Source organism: Symphalangus syndactylus, chromosome X, assembly GCF_028878055.3.
Source record: "Symphalangus syndactylus isolate Jambi chromosome X, NHGRI_mSymSyn1-v2.1_pri, whole genome shotgun sequence".
Taxonomy (NCBI): Eukaryota; Metazoa; Chordata; class Mammalia; order Primates; family Hylobatidae; genus Symphalangus; species Symphalangus syndactylus.
Genome location: NC_072447.2, coordinates 105,837,478 through 105,857,171, shown reverse-complemented (window position 1 = coordinate 105,857,171; position 19,694 = coordinate 105,837,478). Strand labels below are relative to the sequence as shown.

The 19,694-nt window shown below is 41.7% G+C and overlaps 1 protein-coding gene across 5 annotated transcripts in view; it reads left to right on the top strand.

Moving 5' to 3' along the window:
- Positions 1-19,694, top strand: part of BTK (Bruton tyrosine kinase) — a 37,553-nt gene that overhangs the window by 3,287 nt on the left and 14,572 nt on the right. For 3 of the 5 annotated variants that reach the window (XM_055269354.2, XM_063635099.1, XM_063635100.1), the window contains exons 2-5: positions 7,661-7,831; positions 8,355-8,453; positions 11,811-11,879; positions 13,433-13,514. In XM_055269354.2, coding sequence (XP_055125329.1) covers positions 7,691-7,831; positions 8,355-8,453; positions 11,811-11,879; positions 13,433-13,514 — 391 coding nt within the window. In that variant the 5' untranslated portion in view covers positions 7,661-7,690. Of the gene's footprint in view, positions 1-7,619; positions 7,832-8,354; positions 8,454-11,810; positions 11,880-13,432; positions 13,515-19,694 lie in introns of all 5 variants that reach the window. The other 2 variants (XM_063635101.1, XM_063635098.1) reach the window with 1 other exon arrangement.

Sequence of the window (19,694 nt, the reverse complement as noted above, 5' to 3'; positions counted from 1 at the left end):
ATGCATGGATGGATGGATACATACATACATACATACATACATAGATGTTACGAAAAATAGGTAAATTAACCGAATGTGCAATATGATCTCAAATATTATAAGAAACACGCACAGAAAAAAAAAGGAATATGCTGAAATATTAATGCCTCTGGATGAGTTTATGAATGATTTTTTCTTTTTTATATCCCTGTACTTGACATATTTTCTACAATAAGCATGTTTTATTTTACTATATTTTGTTTTATTTTGAGATGGGGATCTCCCTATGTTTCTCAGGCTGACCTTGAACTCTTGGGCTCAAGCAATCCTCCAATATCGCCTCCTGAGTAGCTGGGACTACAGGTGCACACCACTGCACCCAGCTGCGTGTGTTATTTTGATATCGATGGAAAAAATAAATAAAATGTTTAAGCCAAGGAAAACAAAAACTAGGTTGAAAAAGAAGGCCAAAGGGGCACACAAGTCCAGAGTGAAAGACAGACACCCCAGCAGTCACCCTCAGAGCAGAGGGAGAATATTGAAAGTATTACCACCGATCTGATCTGGCACTGACTATAAATTTGCAGATTGGCTCTCTGGCTCTCCTTCCATCATCAGTTGGCCAGAATATATTGTCGCTAGTGCAAGACAAAAAGAGACGATGAATCACAGAGACCTAGAAGTTTCCAAAACCACAGAAGAAAAATGTAAAATGCTAAAAACATAAGGCCAGGCGCGGTGGCTCAGGCCTGTAATCCCAGCATTTTGGGAGGCCGAGGCAGGCGTCATGGTGTGCGGCTGTAGTCCCAGCTACTCAGGAGGCTGAGGCATGAGAATCGCTTGAAACTGGGAGGTAGAGACTGCAGTGAGCCAAAATTGCGCTACTGTACTGAAGCCTGGATGACAGAGCGAGACTCTGTCTCAAAAACAAATAAATAAATAAATAAAACATGAACTGCTGTGGAAGAACCAGAGAGCCCTAAGGCCTCCTGTAAATGACTACAGCAGGAGAGTTTCCCTGGTCAGCATGCAGCCAGAAAATTGAGTTTGGCTTGATGCCTTCATCACAAATTTGGTCCCCTGTAGCCTTAACTATGAAGCTTATCATAAAATAATTAGGTTTCACTGCGGCCCGAACAAAACCATCTTGGGAATTTAACAAGATTAAAGCTTGCTTTGTTGCTGTGGTTATGATATTTTTTTTCTTTTTTCATGTTTTTTTTTCAGACGGAGTCTCACTCTGTCACCCAGGCTGAAGTGCAGTGGCACAATCTCAGCTCACTGCAACCTCTGCCTCCTGGGTTCAAGCGATTCTCCTGCCTCAGCCTCCTGAGTAACTGGGATTACAGGTGCACGCCACCACGCCCGGCTAATTTTTGTATTTTTAGTAGAGACGGAGTTTCACCATGTTGGTCAGGCTGGCCTCGAACTCCTGACCTCGTGATCCACCTGCCTCAGCCTCCCAAAGTGCTGGGATTACAGGTGTGACCCACCGCGCCCAGCCGGTTATGATATTTTAAAGAAGACTTCTCTTCTGGTCCCAAGGCCAAGGAATTCTCAACTGAAATCTCAGAACGTGAAGGATGCTTCTTGGGACTGGGAAGAGATTTTCTGTAGGCCAAATTTAACCTCCCACTAGAGATAGTTGATAATTCTACCACATTTCATAGTGAAGCATCAGGAAGACAGGACTGAAAAGGCAAGAAGGAATGATGCAAAGTGCATAGTCCAAAAGATAAGCTGGACCTGGGTTTGCCACTTTGTCTAAGTAACTGAGAATTCATTCTGAGATCAAAAAATCAAAATAATGTTCACAGCAGTATTGATTATCATTGAAAACAAACAACCTAAATGTCCATCAACAGGAGAAAGAATACATAAATTGGAATGTATCATCATATAGAATATTTTATGCATATAAAAATGAATTAAAACATATGAAATAGAACTACCCAGATAAATCCTAACATATTATATTGAGGGGAAAAAAGCAAGTTGCTGAAGAATGTGTACCATATATATACATAATTTTTTTTTTTTTTTGACGGAGTTTCACTCTTGTTGCCCAGGCTGGAGTGCAATGGCAAGATCTCGGCTCACTGCAAACTCTGCCTCCCGGGTTCAAGGGATTCTCCCGCCTCAGCCTCCTGAGTAGCTGGGAGAGTAGCGTTGGCCCAGCTAGTTTTTGTGTTTTTAGTAGAGACAGGGTTTCACCATGTTGGTCAGGCTGGCTGCTCTCTAACTCCTGACCGTGCCATCCACCCACCTCAGCCTCCCAAAGTGCTGGGATTACAGGCGTGAGCTACCGCACCTGGCCATATGTAAATTTTAAGCACGTAAACCAATACTATATATCTTTTATAGATACTTACATCTGTAATAATAATATGAAAACATACCTAGGAATGATAAACACCAAATTCAAGATATTGGTAATCTCTACGGAGGGAGAAGACTAAGATTTTGGAGTACATAAAGGGGTCTTGATTATATAGATAGTATTTCAGTTCTTAACACGTGAGGCAATATGGCACAATGTTAGGATTTTGTAGAGCTAAGCGGTGAGTCCAAGATTGTAATGTTATAGTCTCTGTACTTTCTATTTGAAATATTTCATAATATAAAACAAAGTATATTTGAGTCCAGGTGTGGCAGCTCACGCCTGTAATCTCCACACTTTGGAAGGCTGAGGCAAGAAGATCACTTGCATCCAGGAGTTTGAGACTAGCCTAGGCAACAAAGTGAGACCCGTGTCTCTACAAAAAAATTAAAAATTAGCTGGGTGTGGTAGTGCACACCTGTAGTTCCAGCTACTTGAGAGGCTGAGGCAGGAGGATCGCTTGAGCCCGGGAGGTGGAGGCTGCCACTGCACTCCATCCTGGGTGACAGAGTGAGACCCTGTCTCAAAAAAAAGAAGGTACATTTGATCAAAGTTTTATATTCACAGTAAGCAATAAGAACCCTAGGGACAGAGAAGGGTGGATGTTCCACGTAAACACTGTGCTTTCATTCCATCAACAATGAAACATCCAGGAAAGGAAACAACAAGTGACTCTAGAAATTCACTAGTTAGACAGACTCTCCTTGGGAATGATTTAAAGAGGGAAAATGTAAGAAAAACTGGCAAGGCTAAGAAGAGTCCTCAAGTGCAAAAAAGTATAGTTGACAGTTAACAGGGACAGATCATCCTTACCAGCCTGGAGGAATATTGCAGAGGAAAGAGCTTAGGATCTTGAATACTCTGTTATCTCCTATATTTACCACCATTTCCTCTCTTGCTGAACATTCCTAGAAAACGGAGAGGAGTTTGTCACAACTGCTCTTTGATGATAGCCATGGAGAATGACAGGGGCCCCAAGGCAGATGGCATCAACCTCATCGAAGACCAAAAAACAAATAAACAAACAAAAATCCCTCCAGTGGCAATGAAACACCACAAAAAGAGCAAGGGCTATGGATGATACGCCAAGAGCTATAGATGGATGAGGCTGGACAAGTCACATAACCTCTATGAGTGTCAGTTTCCTCATCTGTCTGTGGTGAGGAATAAATGAAATAATGCCTGTAAAATGTCTGACAGGTAGAAGTCACTGAAAGGAACAGAAGTTCCATTCCATCCCCCTAGGGAAAGATAGGGAATGGCCAGAATCTTCCTAGCCAATTGAGTAGTACTTTCAAGGAGAAATCAAGAGAAAACACTACTTCTTGGATATTTTGGCTAAGTAGTCATTTGAAGTACAGTTGACTGGTTATTTTAAGTCATATCTCATAGACTCTTCCCAATCATAGGCTGGCTGTGTAGTTTTCTGAATTTTGCTCTGGTATTCTTCTTCTTCTTTTTTTTTTTTTTTTTTGAGACTCCAGGCTGGAGTGCAGTGTCATGATCTTGGCTCACTGCAGCCTCCACCTCCTGGGTTCAAGCGATTCTCCTGCCTCAGCCTCCTGAGTTGCTGGGACTACAGGCGCCTGTCACCACGCCTGGCTAATTTTTTGTATCTTTAATAGAGATGAGATTTCACCACGTTGGCCAGGCTGGTCTCTAACTCCTGACCTCAAGTGATCCACCAGCCTCAGCCTCCCAAAGTGCTAGAATTACAGGTGTGAGCCACCGCTCCTGGCCTTATTATTCTTAATAGTATTTTATCTTATGAGCGAAGATAAGAGCCCAAGATGGTTTAGTTTACTGATTCTGCAAGTGCTATTTCTATTAATTCCTTGGCATAGTGCAGTTTGTATGATGGCTGACCTCTTGTTAATAAGCTTTGTCTTTCTGAATTCTGCTGCTCCATAGGGAGCTGGGAGGCTGCAAAAGGTGGCCATGTAAAAATCTTTGCATTTGTAATTTAATAAAGAGAACATTGTAACACTGGAACCCCATATTTTAAATGAAGAGCTCTATGTCTATTATTTCTCCTCCCCCATTTCTTTCTTTCTATAAACAACAGTGGTGTGTGTGTGTGTGTGTGTGTGTGTGTGTGTGTTTGTGTATGTCTGAGACATTCAAGTCATTTCCATTTCCACCCTTCACCCAGAGTGGAGCTCAGGGTCAGCCATCATTGTGCATATTTTGTGGTCAAACCGACTCTGTAGGCTACTGAAATTGTTTTAAAAAAAATTGGAGCCTTTACTGGGCAGGCACGGTGGCTCATACCTGTAATTCCAGCACTTTGAGAGGCCAAGGTAGGTCACCTGAGGTCAGGAGTTCAAGACCAGCCTGGCCAACATAGGGAAACCCCACCTCTACTAAAAATACAAAAATTAGCCAGGTGTGGTGGCACATGCCTGTAATCCCAGCTACTTGGGAGGCTGAGGCAGGAGAATTGCTTGAACCCAGGAGATGGAGGTTGCAGTGAGCCAAGATTGTGCCACTGTGCTCCAGCCTGGGCAACAAAGCAAGATTCCGTCTGAAAAAAAAAAAAAATGGGGCCTTTCACAATAAGTACCCACAGAAGTTTTACCCTCTAACTACTTTTTAACTCAGAGCTGTGTGTTACACACCAGCCTTCTGGAGGACTCAAAGATGGATCCCTTTCCTTTCACATTATTGAGTGATGGACCAGTGGCGCCTAAGGAAGAGCTATCACATTTTCAGGATGTGTGAGTCTGCACTGCATCACAAGAAATAGGAGAAAAGCAGCCAAAGAAGGTGATACCAAATCATGGCAATTCTGGTAGACCTCTAGCTCAATGATCTAGAGGTGGAGGCCATTTCACCTTTTGCTCAGAGGGGCGATGGCTAGTGAGAGACTTGCTTACTTCCTCATAGTCAGAGCAGCACTAAACCCTGCCCAAACACAGATACTTGAGAGGAAGACTTCCTCTTGTACAAACTGGATTTGTTCTAAAACAGAAAAAGAGTAGAGGCAGCTTCCAGAAGGACTTGTCTTATAGGAAGTAAGAGCAGGGGCCAAGAATGAAACAGACGGTGGGTCTAAGCAGGGAATGTATCCACCAAGAGCCTGCAACAAAACTAAAGATAAAATGCTGCCTGCAATTTATTCAGCTAAGAGAAGTACACCAGACGTGGTTTGTTGGGATGCTTCTGACCCCATTTACTGGTCACGGTACTCAATTTATTTAGGGTTTTATTTTTTATCCTGTAATTTGAGTCTTTGATTGTGAAGAGGTACTTAATTATAATTTGCCACAAGAACAATTGTGGTATGATTACAGGGATCTCAATGAGTTGGTAGTTCCTGAGAATAGAGTAGTATTATTTGGTTACCACTACTCCTGAGTAAATGCATAATTGTAATGTTAAAATGAACCTCTTTGAGTTTAGAGCTAAAACTGAGTGTTGGGAAGGGCTGATTGTAAACCCATCAATTTGTCACTCCAGTGAGAGACCATTTAAACCAGGGAGTCAGGGTGTGTGGCAGGGTGGAGGAAAAGGTTTGCTCTCTTGCCCAATTTTTCTCAAAATCTAATTTACAAAACATTGAATTAATCCACCTCCAGAAGATAGTGGCATACACATGGTAGATAAGTGGCAAAGCGATCGTCGAGAACACCCCTGGTGTTCCTTTGACCTATTTTCATCTCCCCAGCATGAGAATAGAACCTCCTACACCACAGGAAAGAGCAAAATAACAGTGTGGATAGCCCTCAGGCTTTGATAAAATTCACTCCCTTGCTTTCCTAGTGTGAGCAATAATCTGCTTAAAAAGTAGAAAAAAACTGCTGACTTTATTCATTCTGCTTCCACGGTGCCACCATAAGAATAAGGAGTTTACTTAAAAAATAGACAAATTCCCACCCCCACCCCCCCGCCAGAGGAAAAATCCCTACCTCTAATAAAATGAGTGGAGGGCTGGTGATTTTTTCATTACTTACTTAGTGTTTTTTTGTTGTTGTTTTTGGTTTTGTTTTTTGAGACGGAGTTTTACTCTTGTTGCCCAGACTAGAGTATAATGGCACAATCTTGGCTCACTGCAACCTCCCCCTCCCCGGTTCAAGCGATTTTCCTGCCTCAGCCTCCTGAGTAGCTGAGATTACAGGCACCCGCCACTACGCCCGGCTATTTTTTGAATTTTTAGTAGAGACGGGGTTTTGCCATGTTGGCCAGGCTGGTCTTGAACTGCTGACCTCAGGTGATCCGCCAGCCTCGGCCTCCCAGAGTGCTGGGATTACAGATGTGAGCCACCACGCTGGCCTAGTGTTCTATTTTTATGACAGCATTTGTTTTCACTTTATCTTTCCAACGAAAGTTCGGAATTAGTAATAATATTACATTGTGCATAAACTGTAAGTGAATAACTGATATGAAGTGTTGCTTGGTGTGAATAAAAAAGCCAATGGTGACTTTGGGAACTTTATTTATCTTTCTGTGTTTCAGTTACCTAAATTGAATCCTTCTGGAGTACTGTAGGTTTGGGGAGGCTAAATAAGTTGCGTTTCATAAATGAACAGAAGTAGCATCCATATCAGTAAGACAGTTGCATCACTTTTGCATGATGCTGTCTAAAAGAACTAATTTAAGCTAAATGGGGAAAAGGTCAGAAAACAACAACTACCCCCCCACCAAAACCCACCAAAAAAAATTATGTTTTCAACTTTAGAACAAAGCTTCTATCCTTTGTAGCTAGGTCAGTGTGTGTGGGCAAAATCAGTTGGGCAGCAGTTAGTGTGTGTCCAGAACTGCAGGTGCAGCCTCCATATCCTTATTAGTTCCCTTGGTTACAGACCCCAGTGGGACAATGTTTGAAAAATTATATTCACCATCTAGGAAATTGGGAACTGAAAGTCCAATATCTGCCTCAGTGGAGTTCTGGCACCTGCATTATCCCTTCTGGGTATATCAAGATCAACAGCTGCACAGATACTTTTGCTTTTCACAGATTCTACACATATCATATAAAGGTGAATAGTGTAAAGCTACCTCTACGCCTTACCAAGCACACAGGTGCATGCCATTTAACATCTAGAGCATTCCATTGCCTTATATAAGAACCCAGTTTATATGAGCTCACAGCATCGAACCAATACCCCCCAATTCAGTGTGCATCCATTATACCTGAAACCTGACAGTGCTGGGGGCTGTGGGAGGAGGGTGGTAGGAAGAAATTATTTTGTGAGCTGTGCACATTTTTGTTCCATTTGAAACTAGGTAGCTAGGCTGAGGGGGAACCAAGAGAGATGAGGATTAATGTCCTGGGTCCTCAGGAACTTTCATTATCAACAGCACACAGGTGAACTCCAGAAAGAAGAAACTATGGCCGCAGTGATTCTGGAGAGCATCTTTCTGAAGCGATCCCAACAGAAAAAGAAAACATCACCTCTAAACTTCAAGAAGCGCCTGTTTCTCTTGACCGTGCACAAACTCTCCTACTATGAGTATGACTTTGAACGTGGGGTAAGTTTCTCGACTATGAAACCTGAGTTTCAAGCTGTCAAGGACCTGGCCTTAGATCTTTCTTGGGGAAAAGATAAATTTTCGTTGGTAGGAGGAGGAGAGTAGAATGGACCTAAGTCCCTTCAAAGTCAGCTAAATATTTCCTAGCCTATAACTAGCTAAAGCCGGAAAGTCAAAGGTCTTAAGAAGCCACAAGGAAAATATTACCATGGAATCTTGGAATTGATGAGCACTCATTAAATGATTGTTGAGAATGAAATCAAAGAGTTGGAAATTGCTTCCTTACTTCCTATGAGGAAGGTACATACAGTCATTCACTCTTCCATGGTATTTGCCCTCCATTTGGTAGTCATAGATTTATAGATCTGGAAGGATTTTTTTTTTCTTCCCCCACATGACAGGTCCTGATGTAGACTGTGGGTGCTACCTCACTACGTTGAATGATTAGATAACAAAATCTAATCATCTGGTTGCTTAATCCCTCTTAATCTTTCTCCGTTTTCTTCCTCATTCTATTTCTCAGAGAAGAGGCAGTAAGAAGGGTTCAATAGATGTTGAGAAGATCACTTGCGTTGAAACAGTGGTTCCTGAAAAAAATCCCCCTCCTGAAAGACAGATTCCGGTAAGAAGAGACCAATGTCTGAGATGGGGAACAGCAGATTTGAAGAAATTTGCAACATTTAAATTCTCTGTAAATAGACTGGTGATGCTGTGCAACATGGAACACAGTCAAGTTTCCTTTAAAAATTCTTCACTCTACCACATTGGTTATAAAAAATCTTAGCTTCTTTCTTTCATATTCAGAACATCTCACTAAACCTGGAAAATTTGTTAATACAAACTTTTAAATGATGCTATATCTAGTTTTCTTTTTTTTTCTTTTTTTTTTTTTTTGAGACGGAGTCTCGCTCTGTCACCCAGGCTGGAGTGCAGTGGCGCAGTCTCGGCTCACTGCAAGCTCCGCCTCCCGGGTTCACGCCATTCTCCTGCCTCAGCCTCTCCGAGTAGCTGGGACTACAGGTGCCCGCCACCACACCCAGCTAATTTTTTGTATTTTTGGTAGAGACAGGGTTTCACTGTGGTCTCGATCTCCTGACCTCGTGATCCGCCCGCCTCGGCCTCCCAAAGTGCTGGGATTACAAGCGTGAGCCACCGCGCCCGGCCGTGTATCTAGTTTTCAAACTGGTCAGAGATCATTGGTTTTATTCCCTCAGTTCCCTCAGGATCAGATTTAGAGGCTTAAGTCTGAATGCCATAATCCTAGGGCTCTGAGTCACATAATATCCTTTACTACCTTACTATTTATTCTCTTCTCACTTTCCAGAGCGAGAGGCATAAAACCTACTGACTTTTGAGTTCACTTTTTTTTTTTTTTTAGGCAGAGTCTCGCTGTCGCCCAGGCTGGAGTGCAGTGGCGAGATCTCTGCTCACTGCAAGCTCCGCCTCCCAGGTTCATGCCATTCTCCTGCCTCAGCCTCCCAAGTAGCTGGGACTACAGGCGCCCGCCACCTCGCCCTGCTAATTTTTTGTATTTTTAGTAGAGACGGGGTTTCACCGTGTTAGCCAGGATGGTCTCGATCTCCTGAGTTCACTTTTAAAAAATATATATCAATTTCATTATTTTCTTTTTTTCTTTTTCTTTTTTTTAGACAGAATCTCACTGTGTTGCCCAGGCTGGAGTGCATTGGTGCCATCCTGGCTCACTGCAACCTTCACCTCCCAGGTTCAAGCAATTCTCATGCCTCAGCCTCCCAAGTAGCTGGGATTACAGGTGTGCACCACCATGCCTAGCTAATTTTTCATATTTTTTTAGTAGAGACGGGGTTTCACCATGTTGGCCAGGCTGGTCTCGAACTCCTGGCCTCAAGTGATCCGCCTGCCTCAGCCTCCCAAAGTGTGGAGATTACAGGCGTGAGCCACCCACTGTGTCTGACCATTTTCGGTATTTTCTTGATCACAAGAGAATTGCATATTTATTATAGAAACTCTGGAATATATAAAAAACACAAAAAGATTAAAATGATTCATAATCCTGTTACTCAGTTAAAACAACTATTAACATATTGGTGTATACAGACTTACAGATGTTTTTCTTCACTAAGAACACATACACATACACTTATATATATATGTTGTATATTTAAAACATAGACTCATAGTACACAGCTTGCTTTGTAACCTACTTTTTCAATGTAACAATATCTCCCCATGGCAATAGATATTCTTTAATAACAGAATTTTAATAACTGCATGGTATTCCCTATTATGGATGTATTGTGATTTGTTTAACTAATCTCCCATTATTACACATTCAGTTTGTCTACAAGTACTTGATAGTATAAACCATGTTGAGAGGAACAATCTTGCATACATCTTTCTGTACTTTTTTTATTCTTTTCCTTATGATAATTTCCTAGAAGTAAAATTTTGTTCTTCTCTTTAAGAAAATCTGTGCACTTTGGTTATTTTTATCTTTTTATTTCATTTTCTAGAAGTGGAATTGAATTTCATACACACCTACAAGCTATGTATGAGAGTGCCTGTTTCTGTACGTTTTTTCCAACACTAGATATTTTATGTTATTTTTATTATTATTATTACTTGAGACGGATTCTCACTGTGTTGCCCAGGCTGGAGTGCAGTGGTGCGATCTCCACTCACTGTAACCTCCGCCTCTGGTTCAAGTGATTCTCCTGCCCCAGCCTCCTGAGTAGCTGGGACTACAGGCGCCCACCACCACACCTGGCTAATTTTTGTATTTTTAGTAGAGATGGGATTTCACCAGGTTGGTCAGGCTGATCTCGAATTCCTGACCTCAAGTGATCCTCCCACTTCGGCCTCCCAAAGTGCTGGGATTACAGGCGTGAGCCACTGTGCCCGGCTCAACACTAGATATTTTAAATATTAGTTAATTTGACAGCCAAGAAAAATAGCATTTCAGGTGGGGTGCGGTGGCTCACGCCTGTAATCCCAGCACTTTGGGAGGCCAAGGCAGGCGGATCATGAGCAGGAGTTTGAGACCAGCCTGACCAGCATGGTGAAACCCTGTCTCTACTAAAAATACAAAAATTAGCTGGGCATGGTGGTGCGAGCCTGTAATCCCAGCTACTCGGGAGGCTGAGGCAGGAGAATCCCTTGAACCCAGGAGGTGGGGGTTGCAGTGAGCCGAGATTGCACCACTGCACTCCAGGCTGGGTGACAGAGCAAGACTCCATCTCAAAAAAAAATAGCATTTTATTGCTAACTTATTTTGCAATTTCTTTTACTCATAAAGTTGGTCTACTGCTCATTTATATTTTATTTGTGAATTGCCCATTAATTTTTGGTCCATATTTTATGTTGAGATGTTTACCTCATTTCTAATACTTTTAAAGAGATCTTGATATGAGAACATTTATCCTTTAACTGTAAAGTATGTTGAAAATGTTTTTCAGTTTATCCTTTATCTTTCAATTTTGTTTATGTTGCTTTTTGCCATATAGGGATTTAAAGCCTATGTCATCAAATTAGTTCAGCTTTTTCTTAATAGTTCTAAGTTTTATCACTGTATTAGAAAAAGCTTGCCTCCCACAGGATTATATAAATAATCACTTATATTTACTCGCAGTCATTCATAGTTTTATTTTTTATATTAAGCTCTTGAATCCATCTGGAATTTTCTTTGGTGTATGGTGTAACATAGCTACCTAACTCCTCTCCTCCCCACAACGTTAGTGGTTAAATACTTGTCCCAACAACAATTTTTTAGAAACCTCCATTTTCCCAGTGATTTGAAATACTTGAGTCTCTCTTGACTGGGTATGTGCTGGGTCCTATTGGATATGTGTCCCTATTGGCCTATAGAAAGTAATCACTAAGAATCAGCCTTGTCTGTGCAGGAGCAACTTCTGAAGCCACAGCAAAAGGCTTCTAGTAACTAAGGAAATTCAGAAAAGAGCAATGCATCAACCAATTACCATTTTTTCTTACTTCATTACAGAGAAGAGGTGAAGAGTCCAGTGAAATGGAGCAAATTTCAATCATTGAAAGGTTCCCTTATCCCTTCCAGGTGAGTTATTTTCTCTCACCAAGTCTCGAAAGGCCCCTATAACACAATTAGAAGGGGTGGTGGGGTACAGGGCAGAGGGAAGGCTAGGAGGACCCAGTGAATAGAAGTTGAGGTGGACAAGGGTGCTGAACCAAAAAATGAGACTGCCATGGGCTAAGAATGTTTGCTTTTCTATTTACCTAATCGAATATAGTTTCTTTTAGTCTCTATACCTCAAAAAGAATACATAGCAGCACCAATTCTATCATAGTGTGTCTTGTCTATGATAACCGCATTGAGAAAGATGCTCTGCTTGTTGAGTGAGCATTTCACTTCCTTCTGGTTCTGACTATCTGTCTAATGGTGGTCATGTGGGTTGAAAAGATAGAAAAGGGGAGTAGTATTAGGAAGTTCAGTATGAGGAAGACTTATTAGACTTATGCATACACCTAAATTCTGTTGTAATCTAGAAGAGCTGAAGTGCCACATATGCATCTGTTTAGGAGAGCAAGAACTACAAATTTGGTCTTCAGTTTGGCTTGCTTACATCCTGAGAACTCTGTAGGCCACATGTCGTGAATATAGCAGCCTCTGCAACAGTGAAAGCCAGAAAAGGAAGTGGAAAGTCTCAGGGGAGGGGGCTTTCTGTCATGGATTTATGAGCACAGCAAGACTAACAAGCAAAAAGAAAAATGTAAAAGGATCTTGTTCGTGTCCCTCACTATATCAAAGCTACAAAACCTTTGAAAGAGGGGTATTCCAGGCACAGTTTTTACTACCAATGCCTTTCAACAAGATGACATTGTTTGGCTGCACTAGTGAACGATGCTGAACAGCAGATAATTTTAAATTAATTTATATTTGACTTTAGAATTTATTGTGTGATGTCTATAAACTCTGTGCGGGTTGGAACCACATCTTATATATTTCATGCATCTTCGTAACACCTAGCATGATGCCTTATACATGGTTTAAAAAATACTATTTGACTTGATGATATTGCTTATTATATACCTTACCCTATTTGGGGTAGGTTTGTAGTTCCAAATTTGATTTATTTTGACTAATATTGGTGAGGGGATGCCACTAGGTAGTGGAAGTGGAGGTAATTAGCCATGAATTAAAATTTTACTCCATATTATCCAAGTGAATAACCCCTATGTACTAATCAAGACTTAATTTATATAGATTATCACTTCAATTCCCTTCTATACAAAGTCAGAATTTAATAATAAGATAAAATACCCTTTGTTGGATAAACAAAAATGTTATCTCCAGCAAGGGCAGACGGAGACCTTATAACATAAGTTTATGCACGAATTGAAACACAAGTCAGGAGGACCTAAGAGTATGAAAAATTCTAAGAGCTTTTAAATGCTACATTCCTAGATATGAAGAGTTCAGGAATCCTTCAGATAGTTCACATAACCTGAACACCACTGCTGACTGAAGATTCTGCCTTTCTTTGTTTTCTATAATAAATATACAGATTGTCCCCTAAGATTAGTACCTTCAAGGTCTTTCTCCTTTTTTCTGAATCCTAACTGCTGAAGTCTGTGTTTTCATTGACCCAGGTTGTATATGATGAAGGGCCTCTCTACGTCTTCTCCCCAACTGAAGAACTAAGGAAGCGGTGGATTCACCAGCTCAAAAATGGTGAGAATTATTTGGAAAATAAATGTTTCCAAAAGAAGAAGGAAAGGAAGGAAGAGGAGATAGATGGGAGGAAAAGGAAAGAAGGAAGAAAGAAACGAGAAAGAAAGAGAAAGGAGAAATGTAGAGAGAAAAGAAAAAAAATGGATAGAAGGGGAGAAAAGAAAGAGGGAGGGGAGGAGGGAGACGGGAAGGAAGGAAGCAAGGAAAGAAGGAAGGGGATGAGGGAGGAAAGAAGGAAGGGGATGAGGGAGGAAAGAAGGAAGGGGATGAGGGAGGAAAGAAAGACAACAGAAAAAGAAACAAAGGAAAGTTTGTATTTTGTTCCAATATTAGTAATACAATTGAGCTTAGTATTCCATCATATGAATAAAAGATAAAATATTAGACTAAGAGTTTCCCAGTTCTATCACTATCTCTCTAGTGCAATTTTGTAATTTTAGTCATCTCCATTTCTCTATTTATTAAAAAAAAAAGTCCCTTTATTGCACTGAATACAAGGGTGGTGTGGCATTCAATGGTTATGCAATATTTAGAATCCTAAGTATAAAATACCTAGCTCCAAAAAATTAAATAGATGATGTATTAGAGTGCTTGAAGTCAGAGTCAGAGAACCTGGTTTCAAGCCCTCTTTTACCACTTACAAACTGGGTGATTTCTGGCAAGAAGGCCAACAAGCTTCATTGATGCTCAGTTTCTTCTTTTCAAAGGAGAATAATGGTAATTCATGCCACACCTACCTCTGGGGTTGTTGTAAGGATCAAATGAAGTAATAATACATGTAAAAGCACATGGAAAACTGTAAATCACTGTATGCGAAAGCACTGTACATCTCTTTGTTGTAGATAAATATTTCCCAAGGAAATATTTTATATTCCTTGCTTTGTGAGGACCTAAACTTGAACAGTTTCAGCATTTCACATCAACCATACAGTGTGTTCAGATAAACTTGACTGTAAATGCTTGCAGCACAGGATGCATGCACACATATTTGCGTGTATATATAGCCACATGTCAAGTGACTGAGAGATTAACTGGTTGAGTTGACATCAGGAAAGGCTGCCTAGAGAAACAGGAAGGATGGCAGACTGATAATGGTATGGTTGGGTTATTGCATGACAGCCCTTTGTCTTAATAAACATTTAGATTCTGATACTCACTGGCTGGCTATACCAGCCTTGTACACTCCCTTGAATGCAAGTTTGGTTGGTCAAAATTATATTAGCCAAGTCTTTCAAACTGAAAGGGAACAGGAGGAACGAAGATGAAGGATCATCTATTCAATTATTGCTATGTGCCAGACATTGAGCTAAATACCTTGTATATAATATCTCATTTAATTTTCACAACAACCTTGGACTAAAAACAACAACAATGATAACTAACACTTAATGAGCACTTACTATGTAGCAGGCTCTGTGTCAAGTGCTTCAAATGTATTACTTATTTGATCTTTGCAGTAGCCTTAAGAAGTATGTATTATTCCCCCATTTACAGATGAGGAAACTGAAGCTCAAAGATGTTATGTAACTTGCTCATGGGCACACAGTGAGTGGTGGAGCCTGGATTCTTATCACATCCCTGTGTCTGTATGACTCCAAAGCCCAAGCTCATTACATAGTTTTGCGCTGCTTGGTTTCCAAGTCCAGAAATTTCACATGTAGTTGGTTGCAAAATATTCTATAGTAAAGCTATGTTGAATATTACAAATAGGTGATATCCTGCATTACACAGTTCAGTTCTTGGCATATTTTAAGATAAGAGGTCTGCTTTAACCCTGGGGCTACAAAATGAGCAAACTCTTTAATACTGCTTATTGTGATACAGGCTCTTCTTTAAGTTCTTTACATATATTAACTTTGTATTAACCATATGAGGCAGTTATCTTTTCATCCCCATTTTACAGATAAGAAAGCTGAGGCACAGAGAGGTTAAGTAACTTGCCCAAAGGCCCTCAGTTAGTAAATGGCAGGGTCAGGCTTTGAATTCAGGCTCCAGACTCCATGTCCTGAACCAATATACTATCTCCAGCCACAGAAATATTTGCAGAGACTGGGATAGGAGCTCTGCAGGACATATATACTTGTACTTCTTTAGTTCTCTCCACAATGCCTCATACAGCGCCTTGCACACAGAAAGGGATCAATAGTTGCGTTAACTGATTTATCTGTGGGAATAAACAACCACCACCAGCTTGGGCTCCACATCGATAAATGGCTAGGTTTTAGTCTGGAAATGGGGGAATGCAAGGCAGACTAGCTGAAGGAGAAATAAGGGAGAAACTGGCATGCTCAAGTTGGTAACTTCTTTACACTTCATATACTAATTTCAAAACCAGTCGTAGCTTAGTCCAACAAATATTTATTTATTTATTTATTTATTTTGAGATGGAGTTTTGCTCTTGTCACCCAGGCTGGAGTGCAATGGCACGATCTCGGCTCACTGCAACCTCCGCCTCCCAAGTTCAAGCGATTCTCCCGCCTCAGCCTCCTGAGTAGTTGGGATGACAGGCGCCTGCCACCATGCCCAGCTAATTTTTGTATTTTAGTAGAAACGGGGTTTCACCACGATGGCCAGGCTCGTCTCAAACTCCTGACCTCAGGTGATCCACCCGCCTCTGCCTCCCAAAGTGCTGAGATTAAAGCATGAGCCGCCACACCTGGCCCAACAAATATTTATTGAATGTCCACTATATTCAAGGGTGAGTAATGACCGAAGATAAGGCTATCCAGCTTATGAGCTTTCTTTTTTTTCTTTTTTTTTTCTTGAGATGGAGTCTCACTCTGTTGCCCAGGCTGGAGAGTGACGTGGTGTTGGCTCACTGCAACCGCCGCTTCCTAGGTTCAAGCGATTCTTCTCCCTCAGCCTCCCGAGTAGCTGGGACTACAGGCATGCACCATCATGCCTGGCTAATTTTTGTATCTTTCGTAGAGACAGGGTTTCATCATGTTGGCCAGGCTGGTCTTGAGCTCCTGACCTCAGGTGATCCACCTGCCTCGGCCTCCCAGTGTGCTGGGATTACAGGCGTGAGCCACTATGCCCAGCCGAGCTTGGTTTCTTAACTCAGATGTTAACCTTACAATCTTGATTATGTGCTGCTTTTAAAGTTCATTAGCTAAGTAAATTCACAACAGGCTAAAATAAAGCCAAAATAAATAAACAGAAACACCATCACTTCAGCTGGGTCATCAGTGTGATCAGGGAGTGTGGCTAGGCACATCTTTGCCTTCTCTTCCCTTATGTTTCACCAAAGGCATTTTTTTTCCCAGTAGTTCCACCTGGGTATAGTCTTGTTGAACTGTCCTGGGCTAACAACAGGAGCCAAAAAGTAGGCACCTTCCGACAAATACCATGATTGCTGGGAGATTTAGGTGCAAGTCCTAACAATCCCAGGACAGTCCCAGGTGCTGCCAATGTCAATAGTGAGTTACCCTAGGAGCCACAAAATAATAATGTTATTCCACTCTTTTTGTTTTTTCTTGTTTGTTTTTATGTTTTTATTATCCTACTCTTGGGTAAAATGCACCAATAAGAAATCATTGACATGAAAAGGGGACCTCATGAGAATACTGGCTACCTTTGCAGAGATACTGACTGAAGAGGCATGAGGTGCTGGATCTCAAGGAGTTTAAATGAGTGTGGAAAAATATGGTTTGCTCTACACATTAGATCTGTGCACTTTATTATATGTAAATTATACCTCAATTTTATTTATTTATTTTTATTTATTTTGAGACAGAGAGTCTTGCTCTATCATGCAGGCTGGAGTGCAGTGGCACAATCTCGTCTCACTGCAAACTCCGCCTCCTGCGTTCAAGCGATTCTCCCGCCTCAGCTTCCCGAGTAGCTGGGATTACAGGCACTCACCACCACACCCAGCTAATTTTTGTATTTTTAGTAGAGACGGGATTTCACCATGTTAGCCAGGCTGGTCTCAAATGCCTGACCTCAAGTGATCCACCCGCCTCGGCCTCCCAAGGCGTGAGCCACTGCACCAGGCCTGTACCTCAATTTTAAAAGCACAGCCTCAGATACCTCATATGCAGCTGCCACATTTTCTCAGTGGTGCTTGCCATGCAAAGATTGTATTCCTAAGGGCTTAGCCACAGACTCTCTCTTTCCATTTCCTTAAATATGGCAGTGGGCCCTTCTATGTTCCAGTACCACAAATATTTGCCTATACTTATTCTTGAATCTTTGTTTGGTCAAGCTCAACAGAACCTATCCTAATCGCAAATTCAAAAGTAGGCAAATGACCTGACCTCGCCAAAATGAATAAGAGAATGGCATTGACAAATCTCCTACAAACAGTATGGAAAGGAATGATTCATGTATGCCTGAAACAGAATTTTAGACATTAACCTCATAAATATGGATAGAAAAGACCAGCCCATCAAGCGCTTGGAGAATGTGTACTAACCATTGGTGCTTCCCAATAGGGGAATGTGCATTGGTGAAGCAAGCAGTCTCCCCCAGCCCTCGCACTTGGACACCCTGCTTTTGCAAACCTCTCCTAAGTAGCTGGAAATACCAGCTTTGGATTAGCCAACAAAAGAAGGGGTGTCATCTTCAAGGGACCTCTTAAGAAACAGACATTATTTGAGAATGTAGGGAGGTTTCTTAATGAGTGTGCTTTGGGGTGGAGAAGGCAAGAAGCCTTATTTCCCCTCATTATCATATTAGCAAGCTTGGTTTATTAGAGTGGCTAATTGTTGATTAGGTATCCTTTGGCATGTCTACTGGTGCCCAGCCCTGCAGAAGACAGAGCAAACCTGAGGGTCTTCAAATCCCTAGGTGACAGGGAGTGGCATGGGGGGAGGCGCCAGAGTGTGAATGTGGTAGGAGTAATCAATCCTGGCAGGGAGGAGTATCAATGACATTGTTCACAACTACCAGTGCTTAGTAATAACAGAAGGCAGAAAGACTTTGGGTTGGCTTTATTATTGTTTTAAAATTCCCTTTTGGGCCGGGCGTGGTGGCTCACGCCTGTAATCTCAACACTTTGAGGGGTGGGGGGGGGGGGGGGGGTGAATCACGAGGTCAGGAGTTCGAGACCAGCCTGGCAAATATGGTGAAACCACGTCTCTGCTAAAAACACAAAAATTAGCCGGGCTTGGTGGCGCGTGCCTGTAGTCCCAGCTACTCAGGAGGCTGAGGCAGAAGAATCGCTTGAACTCAGGAGGTGGAGGTTACAGTGAGCCGAGATGGCACCACTGCACTCTAGCCTGGGCAATAGAGCGAGACACTGTCTCAAAAAAAAAAAAAAATTCCCTCTATGCAATGCAGTCCCATATAACCTGCACTCTATCTGAACAGCTCTCACCATTCTGTCCTTGGTACATTGGTGAAGAGGAGTGCTGAAAAAGTCAGAGTGAGGGTGGGCAGGGGAGAATGGTTTGAAATTTTCAAATCTATGTGGAGAAAAGCATCAAAATGGCTCTTTAAAAAAAAGAACTTTTGTTCATTTGCCTGCAAAATGCACCAACTACTAGAAGCTTTTAGGCTTTCCCGCAAAGCCTTGAGTGAAGTGTGACTAGCAAGCCCTTAAGGATTTGAGTTGTTTCTTTTTCTTTTTTCTTTTTTTTGAGTTGGAGTTTCGTTCCTGTTGGCCAGGCTGGAGCACAATGGCACCATCCTGGTTCACTGCAACCTCCGCTCCTGGGTTCAAGTGATTCTCCTGTCTCAGCCTCCCGAATAGTAGGGATTATAGGTGCATGCCACCATGCTCGGCTAATTTTTGTATTTTTAGTAGAGACGGAGTTTCATCATATTGGTCAGGCTGGTCTTGAACTCCTGACCTCAGGTGATCCACCCACCTCTGCCTCCCAAAGTGCTGGGATTACAGGCGTGAGCCACCACACCCAGTTGAATTTTAGTTGTCTTCTACAGTGGAAGGTTTTGTTTTGTTTTTGTCTTTTTTAAAAAGGTTATGCCAGCCACTGGACCTGGTGGTGAGTGCTTGTAGTCCCAGGTATTTGGGAAGCTGAGGTAGGAGGACTGCTTGAGTCCAGGAATTCAAGGCCTGCCTGGGAAACACAGGAAGACACCATCTCCAATAATAATAATAATAATAATAATAATAATAATAATAATAATAATGTTATGCGGGATTCTTCTTAGCCGTAAATAATGAAATGTGTATGATCTCAAATGTGCGTGTTCTTGGACCAGCCTGGGTCTTTG